Source organism: Sebastes fasciatus, chromosome 2 (assembly GCF_043250625.1).
Source record: "Sebastes fasciatus isolate fSebFas1 chromosome 2, fSebFas1.pri, whole genome shotgun sequence".
In the NCBI taxonomy this organism is placed as follows: domain Eukaryota; kingdom Metazoa; phylum Chordata; class Actinopteri; order Perciformes; family Sebastidae; genus Sebastes; species Sebastes fasciatus.
The window spans coordinates 19902536-19923066 of record NC_133796.1 but is presented as its reverse complement, the minus strand read 5'-3'; the positions used below and the strand labels follow the sequence as shown (position 1 = coordinate 19923066).

Here is a 20531-nt window from a genome sequence, read left to right as displayed (position 1 = left end):
ACTTTTAGGATACTAAACCCTGAATAACAGTGTTACAAATTCAGATTATCTTTGTTGCTCTGTTCCGGTCTTCTCTAAACTGCTCTTTTGTCATACCACGCTCTGTTTTCTGGAGTTCTTTGTTCTCTCCTCTGGTCCTTTCTACTCTGCTCTGCTCTCTGGGTGGATGCCAGTCCAATAAGAGTGCAGTTTTATTTTCCACATGTCACCGGGGAGACTGACATTCACTCAAATTCAAGTCCATGGGGGACATGGATATGTGTGTGTGTGTGTGTATGTGTGTGTGTCTGGCACCCTATGGGAACAAAGAAAGTTTCAGACTCATAATTGACAGCTGCTGCTGGGAGGGAGAGAGCGGGAGAGAGGGATAAAGCAGAAAAAGTGAGGGAGATGGAGAGAGCAAGCAAGCGAGGATGAATCCCCTCAATGGAAAACCCATGTGAACAACTACGTTGAAATCGATCTGCTCTCCTGGCTGTGCAGAATGCCGGTGTGTGCGTGCTTTAGTATATAACTGTTACACTACTGGAGGTCTGGGGAGGCTTGTAGTGTAACGACTACGCATGGTTAGCAGAGTAGAAGAACGTGTCTCTGGACATGTACCCAGCTGTGTGTGCGCACGTATGAATTTGTTAGTCTATTTAGAGACACACCACACTGATTGTGGCTGAATACAGCTTAATGTTAAGTGTGTGTTTACGCTACAATTATTCAGTTCTCAATTTTACAGTCTGCTGGCAGCAGATTTGGCCAAAAATGTTCCAGTTGACATACTGTAGCTAGAAGCAAATCAGGCCAACACATACTGAATACATGCTGACCATCTAAAATGCACGGTTTTAAGGTTTTATGATGACATTTTACTCGCCAGCTGCTTGGATCTGAGGAGGTGGAAACATCAGTAAAACTATGTTTTACAATTAATTTGTAAGTGAAAACAAAGGTGAAGGCACCGGAAACGTCCACTACAGTCATCCACCACAATGATACTGTAAAGCATGTGTGCACAGTGTGCACAAATACTTTTTCTAGTTCTTAACACATACCAGAAGTTAAACTGAAGAAAACCAACACCATCTTTCTTGTATGCATATTAATCTGATTCAACTAAAGCATTTACAGGGATGTACATGTGTATAAATCTGTAACTATATACGTGTTTGTGACCTTTGCAGACAGGCAGGGGGCTGCTCCACTGTCCGTTGAGTCGGCACTGAGCACGAGCATTCCCACTGAGGATGTAACCTCTGTTACAGGTGAAGTTGACAACATCATTGAGGTTGAACTCGCTGCCATTGGTCCGCCCATTGCCTGGGTTGCCGGGGTGACCACATGTGATCGCTGAGGGAGTAGAGAGAAGTATGATGAGAAATTTGAGGTGTGGAAAAAGCATTACGGGCAGCATTGTGCTATTTTCGACTTTTTCGGTTTCTGTTGAGACACACAGATGCAGCAGAGATAGTCATTGAAGGAACAATTTCAACCCAGAAAGGCCTAAAATGTGGCATTTCTTTTCAGACTCTTGTGTGTAATGGATTTACTATATATAGGAAAATCACTTTAGCTTTTCACATCAACTGAAAGAGCAATGAATCATCATACAATACAGATGCACTACAATGGTTTTGGTATCATAAAGAACTTACGGACGCAAACGGGTGTTGTTCCAGACCACCGATGGTCTTGCTGACAGATCCTGACTGATGTGCCGATTAGACGATATCCTAACATGCACTGGTACACCACAGTGTCACGGTAACTAGAGCCATCTCCACTAATGTGCCCATTGACTATGGGATCTGGAGAGTCACAGTGGCCAGCTGTGGAGACAAAATGATAGAGATTAATGCAGTATAATGAAAAACAACTTAAAGTCACTTTCCCCATCTATGGGCTTTAAATCAGTGCTAGTTCAATGTTCTCATAGTTACGACCTTAAAACACCTATTATTAGACTGCCAAAGTTAGACAGTTAGACAGTTAGACTGCCAAACAATGTATAGGAGCTGTCTCAATACTTCCACTAAAGGTCTATTAAAATCAGCACATTGACACAATTCCTCTGCGTGCTCTAAGTGGTATCAAAGTACCACATTCTTTCATGGTTTCTTAGAACTTAAGCACATGAATTGCAGGACACATCTTGAGAGCTTAGGTGTGGAGAATCACTGAATAGTATTCAATACCATTTCAACTATTAAGAAACCAATCACCCGAGTCAATCCTCGCTTCATGTTTCTGTGCCTCATGAAGTCAATGACTGAGGCCCTGTACTTATTACTTACTTGCTTACTACTTTGATATATTGGGCATTTAATATAGTTTATTTCTCAAATGCTTTACACATAAAACACTTTCTCAAAATATGATTAATACTTTGAAAACAGGCCTCTAGAACATTGATCTTTTTTTTTTGCAAAAACTCATTGGAGATTACTGATGATGTAATGCAGATATTTATCCCACTTTTCTAAACAACATCTTCTCAAAATCGCTGTCCCAGATGTCTGATTTTATAAAACCACTAGGATATAAACATGTTTTTATCATGAATACCAAAACTGTTTAGAGCAATAAAAATGTTTGAGGGTTCTTCTGAAGCAAATTGTGATTAATTGTGTCATCAATATTTGTGCCTCCTGAATACACACAGGAATGTGTAAAATGCTGCACGTTACATACTGCCAATTACAGCCTTTCCTAATTGTGAGGAGCAGATGTTTTGTTTACTTTAAAGAGACACAATTCTTCAATGGATTATAAATTCCATAAGAGGATTGTGGTTCTCATAACACAAGTGTTCCCTTGTGAAAATAATTGAGCATAATTATGATCTATTCATTAGAAAACATTTGTGATTTTTTTATGTCAGCATGAAAATAATAGGAGCCCTAAGCATATATTTTTTTATATAAAAATACAAGACCTCATAGGAAAGGACTTCACAAATCTTAATTACAGCCACACCATCAAGGTTGGCCACTTTAGGTTGGATGAAAATCAGAACATTTTATCATTACCTATTACTATTAATTCTATAATTATTTATATTTATAATCATTTTTCAATCCCAACCCAGCGCATATGCAGCCTGTCTTGACAAATGCAGCTTACTGGTTTTTAACCACATAAAATCCACATTTGTAGAAGTGATTAAATTGTGATTTAGTTAAATTTAAACTCTTTTTTCATCAGGTATATTTTTTCCTGCCCTTGTTAGCATCAAAATCTCAGATTAATAATGTGAGGGTGGAATTGATTAATACATTCATCGCATAAAAAATGCATCCTGCATGACGCTTCTTATTCAGGCATGTAACTCCAAGGCTGAATCAGTGGAGTAGAGTGTGTACAGTATTTAAAATCAGGATTAATCATCTCTGGTCAGTGCTTACGGAAGGTCTAAATCAAGCCCTTAATGTATTCAGTAATAAAATGTCTCAGTAGTAGTAGATCATTTGAGTTACTGAGGCATGTGCATAGTTTATCTTACTTTTTGCCGGTGTAATTTCCATAGACCTTACCAAGACACCTGTAGCAATCCCACCTATTAATAAAGCTTGGGTGTAAAAATGATATGCTCATACATTTGCATTAGAAATTAAGTCTTTACAAAACGTCCTTGACACAAATCCTACACACAGCGTAGACCTCTCTACACAAGTTGTGCAAGATATAGTGATAGAACTGCTTACTGCAGACAAATAGAAAGATTCTCATCACATTATGTACCTTTATATATATATATATATATATATATATATAAATATATATATATATATATATATATATATAAATATATATATATATATATATATATTTATATATATATATATTGAACATATTTTCCTCTAAACTGGCATTACACTGTCTTGGTCTTGGCTGCTATATTGTATAGGATTGAAAATACAGCCGGTCTGACTGGTGATAGGAAGCACTGATCAGATTGGATTTTATACAGAAATGTGTACAAATATGATCATTCTCAATAAACGTTCCCTCTCTTCTATTTTTAATGATTCCCACCATTTAACCTGCTGAATTTACTTTCATTATTGATCAGATTGTTAATTTTTAAACCAAAGTGTCCTAGGGACAGACCACGACACAGTGTAAATCCTATCACATTTAATGGACCTTACCTAGACACCTTGTCTCTGCACCATTCCACAGACCGTTAGCACCGCACTCTCTGACATGTGACCCCACCAGCGTGTAACCATGGTTGCACATAAAGATTGCAGTTGCTCCAAATGTCGTCAACGTCCCCAGTTTGGTCCCAAAGGGTGGAGAAGGAAGATCCCCACAGGAGATAACTAAATAATAAAATAAATATGATAAGATCATGTTGTTACAGAAAGACATATTACATAACATTAGGGGGTAACTGGTATCGTTATATTTCTGTGTTTTCAAAAAAAGGGTGTCATAGTGTTAATGTAGGTAAGATGACACTATAAGTCATCCTAAATATAAAAACTGTAAATTTAGTTGTCCTATGCGATACCTGGCTGAATTAGATTTAGGTCAGAAGATTTAAGATCTTTTCTTTTCCTTAATATCCTCAGAGACACTGTTTTGAAACCACTGGCCAACTTGAAGAATAGATTTCTGTTACATTGTTAAATCCCTCAGAGCTTGTGCAGTGTTAGGTAGGTCAACTCAAATACTGGATCATAAAAAAATTAAGATATAAACGAAAATGTAGCACAATAAAGTTTGAAAACCACTGGTATGATAGATTTCAATTTTTAATCTTTTTTTTTTTTTTGCTACATACCCATTTCACTTTTTCATTGGCACGTCATATATTATGCAATGCTAAGAAATTTTGTAGCCCATTGGAAAGTTTTCAAAGTCACAATGCTCTCTTATAACTTCCCTTCATGAAAAAGCAGCAAAGGCACATCGCAAAGTAACACCCTATTTGAAAAAACAATCTTCCACTATTGCTCAGATATACACCACATTTAGGAAGCACCGGCTGCGTTCTGTTTAAAATAGTTATCACAGTCCCAATGTGCAGTGGTAAAGATACCCCTGGTAACTCATTTAAAAAATAAGTAGTAAGAGGAATGGATAAACACACACACTCACACAGAAAGTAACTTCCTCTCAAGCTGTCCCTTTCCTACCATCAAACTGAGACCTGTGGCGGCCGGTATTATACACTGCCATGCTTCCACTCAAACCAAAAACAGCTCACGCTTTCTTGGCACACAGAGGAATAAATTTCTCTGACTTTTCCTTAACTGTTTTGCTTGTAACGCTGTTTTGATAACTCATTCGTGACAGGTTGTGGCAGCAAATGCAATGATGTTTTATTCTTTTGATAATCTTTTAGTGTTCCCTGCTCATGCAGGTGTGTCTGCTGTATGTGTGTGTGTGTCTGTGTGAATGAATGAGGTTTCTTTTTTAACCCTTCATTTATATGGTTTCTCTTCCCCATCCAAGGAATGTTTTGATATCAGTAACTAACATCACATGAGAAGTCTGTGCAGTGCAGAGTACAAATGACTGTGAAGCATTTCATATACAGGTATGTGAATATATTTGTATCAACACAGTTTCAAATTAATCTCTTATAATAAAATCCTAGGCTGTAGGTCTGCGTAGACTCATAAATAGTTATATGTCATCCAGAGTGTCGGGGGAGGTGAACAAAACATAATATCACAGTGGAGTTTTATTGTCTTGCTCAGAGGGCAAGAGGTCAGATGATTTGACAGTAGCAGTTGAGATTTCTTTAGCACAGGATAGTCACAATGGTGTTCACATTATATCAGTACTTACTCTTGCATGTGGCTAGGTCATCTGACCCCTCCCAGGTCCCGTTGGCAAGGCAGCGAAGAGCCCGATGCCCAACGCCCAGATAGAACCCTGTTGAGCATTCCAGCATCACCATAGAACCAAACTCTCCCAGCCTACCAGAGAGCAGGCGGGAGGTCATGTGATCTGACAAGGTGCCCTCAGTGCTGGGGCAGTGGACCGCTGGAAAATAAAAGTTAATGAAATTACGATTAAATGAAAGATTCAATTATGGTTTTCAAGCTTCATTTGTGTGCTCAATCATAAGCTATTTGCTTCCATATGGTTAACATACACGTCAACACTAAATAACACATAAATCGTAATAATCTATCATTTATAGGAATGTCAGTCGATTAAAATATTTAAACGCTATTAATCGCATGATCGTCCATAGTTAATCGCCATTAATCGCACAGTTTTTATCTGTTCAAAATGTACCTTAAAGGGAGATTTGTCAAGTATGTTATACTGTTATCAACATGGGAGTGGGCAAATGTGCTGCTTTATGCAAAAGTATGTGTATATTTATTATTGGAAATCAATTAACACATAAAAAAAATACAGATATTGTCCAGAAACCCTCACAGGTACTGCATTTTGCATTATAAATATGTTCAAATCATAACATGGCAAACTCAAGCCCAACAGGCAACAACAGCTGTCAGTGTGTCAGTGTGCTGATGACTTGCCCCAAACTGCATGTGATTATCATAAAGTGGGCATGTCTGTAAAGGGGAGACTCGTGGGTACCCATAGAACCCATTTTCATTCACATATCTTGAGGTCAGAGGTCAAGGGACCCCTTTGAAAATGGCCATGCCAGTTTTTCCTCTCCAAAATTTAGCCCACATTTGGAGCGTATTTTTAACCTCCTTCTTGACAAGCTAGTATGACGAATGGTTGGTACCAATGGATTTCTTAGATTTTTTTAGTTTCATACAATACCAGTATCCTCTAGCTTTAAAACTGAGCCCGCTACAAACTAAAAATTGCAAGTTGCATTAAAGAAATTAGTGGCGTTAAAACAAACTTACGTCAACGCATTATTATCTTGTTTGACAGCCCTGATAATTTATAAATTAATATATGCTGTATACTTTATATATAGGTGATGCCACCAGAACTTATTTGGCCATATACCTTTTCTGAACGAAATGTGAAATTTAACTCATGACCTTGGGAACTGTAGTTTGATAAAAAAACAAAAAAATGCACAGAATCGGAGCATATATGCACAAGCATGAGACGGTAGTGGTGGAAGTGTTCTAAATAGGACAATTTTTGCAAAAATGCATGTGTTTGGGAAGTACTGAGCATACGAGTGGAATAAATGAGACTTGGATTATACTGCTCGAGTTGTGTGAGAGTTTGTAAACAGATGTTTTGCTGTTGTTAAATCTGGCCTCCATTTACTTCAATTCATTGAGGATTTACTCCGTATTTACTTGGTATTTACGTTTTCGGCTGTTTTCAGATTTGACACGTTCACTGTGGAGGCATGCAAACAAAGCTTTAAGGGTGAAGTATTCCTTTCAGATTTGTTTTCTCTTTTCGTCAACTTACAGTCTTGACTGCCCTTAAATCATATTTAAATAACACTTACGTAGGCATCTGGGTGCTGAGGCAGCATTACTCCAGGTGCCTTCCTCCAAACACACTGCTGTCATTTGAACACCGGGGTCAAGGTGGAAACCATGGTTACAGTGGTAGGTGACCTGGCTACCAACGGTGTACTGGTTGGCATGGAAGCTGCCGTTGCCCGGCGACTGAGGGATTCCACATGAGACAGCTGCCGCATCACAAAGAGAGAAGCGTTCAAGGGGAGTCCTTCTCAAACTGCAAGTTTTTAATGCTTGTCAACTTTGTTGAAGAATGTGTCTCAAATTTTACCTTGACAAAAAGGTGGTTGTGCATCCCACTGGAAAAGCCCATTGGAGTGGAGCCTGCAGGTGGCGTTGCTTGAGCCTATCATACGGTAACCACGGTTACAGTAGAACTGAAGTCTGCTACCTGGACGGAGTTTGGTTCGGTTGACCACGCCACCGTTCACTGGAGGATCATTAATGCTACAGTAGGCAGCTGGAGAGACAGAGAGAGAGACGGAGGAAGAACAATTTAATAAAAAGTATTTCTCTGTGTTCTCACTTCACAGAACTCAATTACCAGTCTAGTCTAATTCATTTTCTACGCTGAAAATAATTAGAGGAGAGACAATTGTAGGTTAGCTTCTTGGGGCTTTTTAGTGAAAAAAGGTGTGTCTTGAAATAATATGTCACTAATGCTCCCATTACTTTGGATAAAAGATATATCAAATATAATCTATGTCCCTTCTGGCATTACAGCTAGCAACAGTATCAGTGAGTTAATCAACATACAACGAATCACAAGCCTGTGATAGAGTTACTTACACAAACAGATTACTTAAAAACTGGAAGCAAATAAAGTACTTATGCTGAAAGCTTTTCAAGTAAAGCAATGTTTTTGTCTTCCTGGAGTATAAAAGCATAACCGCTAGAGCGTGGAGAACAATCTAAACATCCGGCAGAAAACTCCACAATGGGCCACTTGGCTCTCCCTTCCCTGTCCGATGTGGTCATTGCTCCACCTGGTCTTGGCTCTTCTCCCTTTTGGCTTCACACTGGTGGAATGACTTTCCCATTCCAGTTAGGACGACAGAGTTACTGTAATTTTCATTTTCATCTATAAATCCTTCTTTCCAAGAGGTATCTCATTTCTCCCTCTCCCCAAAGAGTCGTATGGCTTCTCCTTTGCTCACTCTATCTGCTCTAAAATCAATCTGTTCTACCTGCACCATAAAGTTTATCACTCCACTTCTCTAACATGATCATTCTGTGGTCGCAGAAACATTCAGTCAGGGGATGAAGGCCTCGTCCTTCAGTTCCTTAATACTTAATGAAGAGAAATACATGTCAAACAATGGACTGCGAATGTTGTAATTATGCACGTGAAAGCACATGTCCTGTACAATATGCTATACTGGAACATGCGGTGAGAGAGTCAGCAGAGTCTTTGTGCACCAGCTGCAGGGTAATGGACAATGCAGAGGCAAAGAATGACACACACTATAATGGGACACCTTGCAGTATATCATTTTGCTTATATCATGGCCACTTGCTAAAGAAACCAAAAAGACAATGCCATGGTTAGGCAGCTTCATCTGAACGTCATGGCCTACTCAATTGTCCAACCAACATCGCTCCATATCTAGTTCCATTAGTCTTACAAATAACCATAGCCTTGACATAATCTACTATATTTTAGATTAATAAAGTGTGATCACGATGCCTGATTTTATAATTATACTGAATACTTTCAGTTTTGTTTTGTCACAATCTTTTTACCCATCTGTGACAGCTACCAATAATGTGTCCCTGAAATACTGACAAACTTGTTCATTTTGGCTTTTGTTCCATTTTAAATAGCTTTAGCTGACTAATACAAGCCCCTAAATGTTTATGTGATAAATATAATAGCCTTGTTCACACACATATGCAGTAAAAAATATGCTGAGATGAATATTATTGATACTACTACAGTACCATTGCTGATACTTAAAACTTACTAACTCCCACAAGTGTTTACAGCCTGACCAAAGTGCAGCAAAAAACAAATACAGTAGAGAAACAGAGATAGAACGATACGAGTTGGATTTCTAATTGAATCACCATGAAGCTTGTGCGCGAGCGATGAGTCTTATTGCTGCTTTTAGAAAGGTCAGTGGATATATACACATGATGCAATTAAGAACAATGTCTCCAAGGCCATTTCACAGCTAAAGCAAGCATGGACAATCTAAAGAATGATAAGAAAAATGCAGCAGCGGTTGTTAGAGCCCAAGTCGTAGGCAACTTAGACCCACGGTCATACACACTCACACTAATTTGAATTATATTTATGAGGACCCTCATAGACATAATGCATTCCCTTCACCATAAATCTAAACTTAATTGTGAACTCCAAAACCAAGTCTTCAACCTCAAGAAGAAGAAAAAGTCCATAAGCAGTTGATAAACACACGTATAGAATACATACTGTCCATATGTATGGTGTGTTTCAATATAACGCTCACCAGAGCATTAATAGTGTATGGTAAGTGTAAGTGAAATCTCTCAACTATAAATTTCTGTTCTCTATATAGCTGCAGTTGTCAGGCCAATACAACACCATGGGGAAAAGACAATACTATTACTTCAGGCCATTGTGCTGATACAACCCACAGACTAAAATACATCACACATTTTTTTTCCAGTATAGAGAGCCAGGAGACCGACCTTGTGACGCACTCCTCTCAAGTCCAAACTGGATCAGTGTCACTGTAAATTGAATTTTCTATGACTGAAATCGGTGGTCATCTTCAAGAAATTCTTCACACAAGTTAAAAGCTGTGATTAAGGAGCAGCTGAAAAACCGGACACAGCTAATGATCAGAACACCACAGTGTTGGCAAGAACCTGCAGATAAATAGAGATAATACACTCAATCTGAAACAAATTGTCAAATTAACTAAGTGAATTCCCTAATTCTCTTTCGCTCTTAATTAGCCTGATGCATTAAAGAGAACGTTTCCAATTAGGAGTGTCTTCTAAATGATCACGGCTCAGGTACCTACTGTATATCCTTGACGCATAAATTCACTTTCATGAGAAGAAAGGCGCTGGGGTTGGTTATTCATTCATGCTATTAGAGACAAATCACTTCAGCCGACATTAGTCGCAGATTTCTCAACACAGCAGGATGGGTACAGTTTCATTTGTGTGAAAAACAGCAGAGATAAAGCAGAGGAGACAGCTGACAGCTTTCTTGACATGGTAGGACACTCATCTTCTTTGCGTAAAAAAACTCACATTGTAGCTTTGTAGTTTTAATGCACTGTTACAATTCATTTTAATTTAAAGGGCCAGTGTGTAACATTTCGGGGATCTCTCAGAAATGAAATATAATATTCATAACTCATCTGAAACTAAGAATCGTGTTTTCGTTAGCTTAGAATGAGCAGTTTATATCTACATAGGAAGCGGGTCCTCTTCACGGAGTCTGCCATGTTCTACAGTAGCCCAGAACGGACAAACCAAACACTGGCTCTAGAGAGTCTTTTCGCATTTTTACATTACCTGAAGGCCACCGTAGTTCTCCGACACGTCGGTAACGTGAGCCGCAGAGTGCAAAACCGAGGTACCACCAGCCGTCATCTGACTTCCGTTATTGTTAAAGTAGTGTTATTATGGTAAGGATGGCCTCTGAGCGAGGCGAACAGCGTTACCACGGTTTTGCACTCGATAGCTCACGTTACCGCAGTCTTGGAAAGGGAGGAGTTAGAGTAGGGGTACTCACTTGGTTGCACTCTGCAACCACACCATTACATGCCGCCAAATCCTACACACTGTACTTTTAAACAGATAAGGAGATAACTGGTGTTTGATTTTGCTGATATTATTCTCTAATGATAACATAACCGGCTGATTATAAACAGTGTAAAGGAAAAAAAAGAATGATAGAAAATTAAAGATATTGTATGTACCTGAGTAACGTATCTTGAATCCTCTCTTGTTGGTTGCATGGTCAGTGGACCATCGTAGGTAGAGCTGGTTTGTTTTAGATGTGAAGTTCAACTGAGATGAGTGGTTACCACTTAGAGCGACAAGCAAAGGGCTCTGCCCTGAGGATCCTAGAGAAACAAATAAATGACACTTCAGTGTACAGTATACTGTATATATCCTCATGTATATGCATACAAGTACAATATGTCATTGTGTTTAGCGGTCTGTGTGTTGGGGGAACTACTTCTTTCGTATGTGTGTATCAGTAAATTCACAAAATCCAAAAATCTTACAATCTCCCAGATGGATATTAGCCTAACCTGAGACGGAGATGAACAATATGCTGCAGTCAGAATGTGTTTTATTGTTTCTGAGACATGCAGCACATGAAGGTGACAGCATCATTAAGTTGCTAAGTACCTCCAAATTACTTGTTCTACATGATTCTGATTGAACCATATTGTTTAGCTCCATCTCAGGTTTATCGACCACAACCATCCACCTGTGCTAATGTCTGCTGTTTGAACCAAGCAGTTTAAGGAGCCCGAAGTAAGTTCAGACTCCAGTCACAGCCGCCTACTCCACAATGATGCCATTGCTGTCGGCAACATCAAAGGCGGCTCGAGTCTGTTTAGGACCAGGCAAGATAAATACAAATAGACAGAGCTGAGCGGGATACACACATTAGTACTGTATAAGCTCATCCCTGCTTGTGGATTCCAATACAAATCACATATTTCAAAAGCTAGTGAGATCTAATTTGTGTTTTGATGGCGTGTTTTGATGTTTGCTGTTTAACAACCTAAGCTGTGGGCGCTGTGAACGGGTCTGGTGACTTTAAGAGCTGATATCCTGGCAAAAATCCTAACAAAACACTGTTAGTTGTTACTGGCTTTATAAAGTTATATAAAGTTCTTAATATACTATGTAAATAAATATGAATAAATAAAGAAGAAGAAAGTGAAGTTACACACACACACAAGCTCATCTGCACACTTTCACATTTACTGTTACACAACCTAGTTGGAACTCCTGCGGGGAAAATTCCCCAACACCACAAATGAGAATTAAGTGTTGTGCATCTTATTAACTGTTGTGCTACTTTTCATAAACAAACATGAATTAAAGCTACGTGCGAGTATGTGTGTGCGTGCATGTCTGTGGGATGCTGTGTTTGTGTGTGTCTAGGTGTAGGGGTAGCAAATATAGAGAGGTAAAGCGTTGTATACCATCAAAGATCTCCAGTTCATCAAACTGTTTCTCGCTGTGGAACATCTCTACGTAGATATTGATGGTGTAACCTGGGAAACAAGACAAAATCATTTACAAACACATCCAAAAACCTGCATTGTGCAATATAAAGTATACCACACACACACACACACACACACACACACACACACAAACACAAACACACACACACACACACAAATGCATGGAGGCATAAACAAACGTTTATACATATTTATGCTCAAAGTACAGATGAAGATACTGGTACCAAACATGTCATACTAGCTCGTCGCGAAGGAGGCTAAATAACGCTGCAAGCTTACTCAACTAATTTTGGCAAGGAAAAACTGGCATGGCCATTTTCAAAGGGGTCTCTTGACCTTTGACCTCAAGGTATGTGAATGAAAATGGGTTCTATGGGTACCAACGAGTCTCCCCTTTACAGACATGCCCACTTTATGATAATCAAATGCAGTTTGGGGCAAGTCATAGTCAAGTCAGCACACTGACACACTGACAGCTGTTGTTGCCTGTTGGGCTTCAGTTTGCCATGTTATCATTTGAGCATATATTTTATGCTAAATGCAGTTCCTGTGAGGGTTTCTGGACAATATGTGTCATTTTTTTGTGTTGTTAATTGATTTCTACTAATAAATATATACATACATTTGCATAAAGAAGGCATATTTGCCCACCCCATGTTGATAAGAGCATTAAACACTTGAGAAATCTCCCTTTAAGGTACATTTTGAACAGATAATAGATTAAAAAAATGTGCAATTCATTTGCGATTAATCGTGATTAATTACGGACAATCATAGGATTAATTGCGATTAAATATTTTAATCATTTGACAGTCCTAATTTGACAGTACCAGCATTTCCATACATTGTACATACAGTACAGTCTGTACAACACACACACACACACACACAAATGTACACACCCCTACGCATACAAACAGCAACCCCTCGTCACACACTGTACCTTGAACCATATGTAGCAGCCAGGAGCATGTCTGGCTGTTGGGGTAGTTGCTTGGAAACCCGGGGCTTAGTATCACTCCTGATGACAAAGACCGCTCCTCATTGGCTGGGCACTGGGCTGCAAGAGATAATTGACAAAATCCAGTCAGATTGATCAAAACAGCAAAAACTTTTCAGGGTTTTCTTTTGTACATTTCTAGCTTCTTTCAACTCTCTTTCCTGACCTGCATCCTTTCCATCCATCCTCCGTTCTTGTTGACCTGCACATTTCCATTACCTGTATCCTTTCTCCAACAAACATGCAACCCACCTTTGGAAATGTACTTTTCATACAACTTGCTTGCATGTCTAGGGGTCATGTTAAGGTTAAAACAGAATGTATGTAATCCGAAGGCCACATGCCCGTCTTCTCTGCCTTTAAAACATGCTCATTTATTATCCGTCTTGAGCACAAGCGAGGCAATGGAAGCCTCTCCCAATCTTTCTATGTGATGACTGTTTAGGAAGCAGGATTTCACACAAAAGGAGCTGAACTCTAACTCTTGTGTGGGGGAGCACTTTGGTTGCATGTCCTCTTATAAGAGCGCTGGCTTCTTTTGCTCCTGCTTCTCAAAAGAGAAATTCAAATCAGTATTCAGTTGTCTCATAGAAATACCAGGAGATGCTACCAGCACTTCGCAGAGTGGTAGTGTTGATGCCGCTAACTGAAAATATGAAGTGCATGCCACAATGAACCACTGTATCGAAGAAACATTGAATAGCTTTTGAATCATATAGGATAATGACTAAGTGGAATAGTTTTCCAGTTTTTATCTAACATATTCAACTTCAACACAACACTAGGACTGTTGGACTATGAAAAACTGTCAGTGCTAATGGGAATGCATTTCTGCTACCTGATTCCCCTTGGCAAAAACATTTTCTTGTTTATAGTTTGAAAATATTTCTGTTGTAATCTGCCTAATAGACTTTTGGCATGTCATAGCAGCAAAAGCACAGGTGTAATTGATAACATTAAAAAAACACTTCAGTCCATTTAGATGAGCTAGTTCCAGGGTCCTGGTATTGTGCATGCTGGCTCACTAGCATGACTTACTGGGACAAAACACAATGTGTTTCACCTGTGCTTTTCATGCTATGACAAGCCAAAAGTATATATCTTCTATAACGGATTTCATCTTGATTCTGGAAATATTTGCTTCACCTGTGTGTACCAGCAGCAGTAGTACTACTAATAATATATAATAAATATTACTATTTGTATTAGTATTATCATGAAACACAAGAACCTTGCTGGCCAATTTATGTAGACATTAGCATAAAGGCTGTTCAAAGTTCTTCAATGCAGATTGAGCCGACATCTGGAAAATAGTCCAGTTCAGAAGACGTGGGTTTTAAGGTGATGTTTTTCATAAATAGGCCGCCATTACCGTACTCATTTACCAACATTTTGCATTTAAACTTATTTCATAGTGAAAGTTTACTCCAGACCGTGATGAGATAAATGACCTTCATCCATTAGGATCTGAAATTCTGTGTGATAATGGTAACCATCATTTTATATGATTTACAATTCATGAACGCTATGGAACAATGGGTGGAGAGGTGATCTGTATTTTTAAAGGGAATCTCCACCAATTTTACACCTCAACATCAGCTTACTATTCATGTGGAGTAGCATTTGGCCAGTGTAAACAGCTGTATGATATACTGTATCTCGGGTGGCTCTGGAGACAAATTTGTCAACAAAATCAGAGGCCTGGAAAGATGTAGGTCTTTACCAGGTGGGAGGATCTAACAAAAAGACGCCTCAAGTTACATTATGGAAAGTGTAGGATCCAGATGTTTTGGAGTTTGGGTTTAATTAAATGTCAGGATATCTCACCCTGTATTGATTTTGACTTTTCTTTTTTCAGTCATTTTTCTTATGAGTTCCCCAACTTTATGGAAGTGCAATTGTAAATCGCTGGGGTACTATTTTTAGTTAAAAGGTGTTTGGACAGTTTTTAACATGTGAGCATACTATAGCATTCTCAGGTTAATATTTCATCTACAATGTTGATACATACATACATTTCTGTTCTACAGACAAATGAAAAACAAGACTGCACTCTGAGTAAATTCAGTTTAATAGAATAGAAGCGATGCTGTGGAAAATATAAATGCTTAAATCAAAGAAATGCTCCAACATATACTATAGATCAAGGATTCGTAAAGTATTGATAAGCTTAGGTGTGAGGATAAATGTATTTAGATTTATTTGGGGAAAATATTTAAACAACACAATTTAAAGAAAAAATGTGTAGAACTGATTGCTAGCATTTGAAATGGGTAACAGCAGGCCAAATTCAAAACATTAGAGCTGTGGCACGGCTGCTCCTTCAGTGTGACTGATAGCAGTTAGCGCACGTTTTTGCAATTTGAGGGTTACCTTCTAGACATGACCGCATTGGCCTCTGGCCAACAGCAGTAGTCGGAATCACTTCACCGGCTGTGTGAGAGATGTGCCGAGGCTTTTTAGGTCGGGTAGAATCTAACGTTAACATTATGTCTGTTTATCCAGTTTGTTTGCCTGCTTCTATGGCTGCAGAATACTGTGACTGCATGCCAATTTGTTTCATATGTGGCAACAGGGTGTTGAAATGGGCCGTGGACGGATCACACCGACCAAAACAAAAATATTCCGGACGTTTCAAACCGGAATGGAAACAAAGGAGAACATACTGGACATAGCATTGTTGTCGGAGAAGCCAGTATTTCACTTTTGCATGTTTCCTTTATCTCTGATGACATATCATGGTAATTTTATGATTTATTACAGTAAATATAATACATATCGGTCCTTTAAATTAAGATTCAAACCATTTTGATAGAGCATCACCATATGATTTCCACATAGACATGCACGTACAGTATACAGTATATCGTGTAAATGGTTCGGGAGGTGGACTGCCTTACCTTGACATGTTGGAGACGGGGCTTCAAAAAGCAAATGGGAATTGAGTCTACACATCAGTTCTGCCTTCCCAACCAGTGTGTATCCAGGTAAACAGCGGTATTTCACAATATCACCTGACGCGGGAAAATAACAAAACCTCTATTAAGTCATCACAAATTATACATTTAAAAAGTGTTTCTGCAGAGTTGAGTCTTGATGATTGTACAAGTAAAACTCCCTGTGCAAAATATATTGAAAGGTAGATTCAGGTTTTTAAGTCAATATGTTTATACTCACATAGCTAGGATATTTAGCATTAAAGAGACTGAGTTTGGGGGAATATCCTCAAATGGTCTTTGCCTGAGTAGTGCACATTATTTAATCTATTACATCTGATTTTTGTAAGAAGAGAGTTCCAAAAGATTTAGCATTTTTGTTTCTCCATTTTGAGAGGCAAAGTTTGACAGGCATAACATCTCAAAAGGGGTGGAGATCTACCACCTTTGTCTGGGTCCAGACCTTTGAATCCACCCACTCCAATTCTGTCTGCTATCAGGCAACTATACCACCTGTCAGCTACTGTAGATGTAATGCTTGCTTCAAACTTTGCCCAGGAGGCATACAGTATAGCGTGCAAGCTCACAGCATGGGGCATGGACTTTAAAATTGTTGAACAGAACAAACAACAACATTTAGCCTTTCCTTGAGCTTGTTCACAGATTGTATAATTGGCTATTAGACAGACTGACTGACAACAAAGCTGGTGATGTCTCTGAGGTGCTCCATTCTGCCAGGTTTTGTGAATGTAAAAGTCACAGTATATGCACTCCAATGTTCGGAGGGCTTGGGAGATTTCTTTGAATGATTATCCCAAACTAGCTCCCTTTGGTCTTTACTCTGTCACAGAGAATGGCTTCACTCTAGCTGTGAACAGGTGCAGGCCTGGCGCTGCTGTTGTGTAGTACAAGTGGCAATTACTATTATAACACTCTGGTGTAGTACTATCACTCTGTGGATCACTGTTGCATTTGTCTATGTCCTGTTTGGAACATTATATCTAATGACTTTTTTTTAATATCAATATGAGTGCTAATGAAGTCTTCCATGATGCTGAAGTTTGATCAATGCACTTTAAACGTCTCTTTAAAAAGGTCAACAAAAAAAATCCCCCAAATCAACAAATCATTAAAAAAATCAACTAACTTTTCTGAATTCATAAAAAGTTGACATTTTAAAACGTGAGATTTCCGCAGAGAAATGATTGTAAACTATTCCAGCAGTGACTAGGTTCCTCATACTACCGGCAGGGTAAATTGATCTTGCTGGGGTTTTATGAATTTTTTTTCTTCTCAAAATTACAGTTCCTGCTGATCTAAAAGGTCACCAAACCTAGGAGTAAGATGTTTTGAGCAAATCACATAACACACAGCTGAGGGAAAATGGAGAACTTGACAAGCGAAAACAGATGTTTTTCAAAAGCTATAGGGAGACCATATTTCATGATACATTTCAACACAGTACATTAAGTAGAAAGAGGCTGGTCCAAGATTTGTTCAGCCAAGTTCAACACAATTTACACGATGCATAAAGTAAACAAGACTATGGTTAAATAAACAGTTAGTTGTTGAAATAGTGCTATTTATTAACCACAACTAGCCGGAACTCAGATTTATGTTGCAACATTTATTATGAATACCATTAAGACAATTTTAGACTTGTTGGGAGGCTTATATTTTCTCCATTGATGGAGCCAGCTGTTTCCCCATCTATCTTTCCATCCACCCATTCATCTACATATTGCATGACAGGATTTTCCTTTGTGAATCTATCTCTGTTCTGTATCTTTTCTGTGTGTCACAGATACACATGCACACACAGTGGTACCCTAAATGGATTTTATTTGAGCATGTGGCTCAGCTTCACTAATAAAGCAAAATATAATTAACAGTGACAGACTAACGTTAGCCTGCTATATTTAGATTATGCATGTACAAAGTAATGTGGCCCATTAGGCATTAGTAGAGTAATTTACAATCAGCAGAATAATGACCTCTTAGAAGCCTGATTATGAGTTTGTCAGTCCCGTCAGGTAGGACTCACTTTGATATTAAGATGTACCAGACAAGATAAGGTTGAAAACAGTCATTTTGAAGAATGCTCAGAACAACTTGATTGAAAAAAAATGTCAAGCAGGTTCAGCTGTCTTGTTCTCAGTAAAACTGTCTTGTAGGTTATTCTATTATGGTGATTGGTTATTATTTTCTGTGTTTTCTTTTTAAGTATTTTCAGTTTGGCAGTAAATTGGTGCAACAGCAGCACTTTCATTCACCTAAGACTTAGTCAACCACTGATTAACTGCATCAAAAGGTCATATTATTATAAATCAGGATTATTACCTATCTGGAAGTCTTCATCTTCAAAGATCACCTCTGCATTCTCCACAACAGGGGGAGTAGAGCATTTCTTCAGACGGTAGGCTGGAGAGAGGTGCAAAACATGCAAGCATTGACACACTTTCGTATTTGTGATAAGAAGGGGGGATCTGTTAAGAGTGTGTCTTTTATAATCTTTTGATAGTTAAATCAATGTGCATGAACCAAAGAAACTACAACCGGCAAACAAAGATGTTGCTTCACTGTTCTTCATTCTGTCGCTGTAAAGGAGTTTATTGACATCATCAAAAGCAAGCAGTGTAATTGCCTCTTTTGAAAGAGCATCCGTGTGGAGAATGGGACAGTGGATGTGATTTGTGATCTTTATTATTTAAAATATCCACGCAGTTCTTTAGAGGCAGTCATGCTTGTATCATGGCGTTATAGGGGATATGACTTTGGCATGAGGTTACTTTGTGTCTCAGACTGTTCCAGCGGCCACGTAGGCTACTGTGAAGGTTGGCCTCTGTTCACCAAACCTGAACTAGGGCTTTAAATGTTGCATATAATGTGCACGTTCATGTCTTTCACATGCTAAGTCTACATGGTGACCTTGCGTTAACTGTAAATTGACAGGCTCTTATTATCTAGTATGAATAGTACATTATAAATCAAGTATGCATCTCTGGGCAGCATGATTCAAAATGTAGAGGGCAGGACCGTATGTATTTCCCTGGAAGTAAAAAAAAAAATTAAAATGTCCTCATCTCCTCATCTGCAACCGCTTATCCCGTTAGGGGTCGCGGGGGGGCTGGAGCCGATCCCAGCCGACATTGGGCGAAGGCGGGGTACACCCTGGACAGGTCGCCAGTCCATCACAGGGCTGACACATAGAGACAGACAACCATTCACACTCACATTCACACCTACGGGCAATTTAGAGTCCACAATTAACCTAACCTGCATGTCTTTGGACTGTGGGAGGAAACCGGAGTACCCGGAGAAAACCCACGCTAACACGGGGAGAACATGCAAACTCCACACAGAAGGGTCCCAAGCCGGATTCGAACCTGCAACCCTCTAGCTGTGAGGCGCCAGTGCTAACCACTGCACCACCGTGCAGCCCAAAATTAAAATGTAATAATATTAATAATATTTTCAGTATAAACTGAAGAGTCTGTCAAGGTGGCCTTGTGGGTTCAGATCATCATTCATTTTTCAACTTTTTCTATTTCTCTACCTGCATATTGAGGGAGAAATGAAAAACAAGTGTTTTCAAGTGTGGATGATCTTTTCAAGTAATGATTCACTGGTTCCATAAGCAACTAGAACTACCGCCTCATGGTAATATATACCTCCGCCAACCAGTCGAGGTGCAGTTTACACCCATGTCTGTCCAAAATGTCATCACTTCATCATTTTATCCTATTAGACGTGTTTGAATAATGTGTCAGAATTAGCATATGAACTCTTAAGTTATTGCCAAAAACATGTTTTGTGAGGTCACAGTGACCTTGACCTTTGACCACCAAAATCTAATGACCTTGTTTATTCTTCCAAATATTAACGAAGGAATGGAAAAAGCATTGGAAGAATGAAGTGAAAAAAAAGAAGAAAAGAGGAAACACTAGCATCT

The 20531-nt window shown here is 38.9% G+C and overlaps 1 protein-coding gene across 3 annotated transcripts in view; it reads right to left on the bottom strand.

Annotated features, from left to right (window-relative positions):
* Positions 1–20531, bottom strand: part of LOC141754265 (CUB and sushi domain-containing protein 1) — a 467652-nt gene that overhangs the window by 37492 nt on the left and 409629 nt on the right. For all 3 annotated transcript variants that reach the window (XM_074613208.1, XM_074613217.1, XM_074613228.1), the window contains 11 exons: positions 18920–19000; positions 16544–16657; positions 13587–13703; positions 12599–12670; positions 11351–11497; positions 7702–7890; positions 7415–7600; positions 5794–5991; positions 4143–4316; positions 1647–1820; positions 1168–1341 (listed from right to left, as the gene is read on the bottom strand). In XM_074613208.1, the coding sequence (XP_074469309.1) occupies positions 1168–1341; positions 1647–1820; positions 4143–4316; positions 5794–5991; positions 7415–7600; positions 7702–7890; positions 11351–11497; positions 12599–12670; positions 13587–13703; positions 16544–16657; positions 18920–19000 (1626 nt within the window). The remainder of the gene's footprint in view (positions 1–1167; positions 1342–1646; positions 1821–4142; positions 4317–5793; positions 5992–7414; positions 7601–7701; positions 7891–11350; positions 11498–12598; positions 12671–13586; positions 13704–16543; positions 16658–18919; positions 19001–20531) is intronic.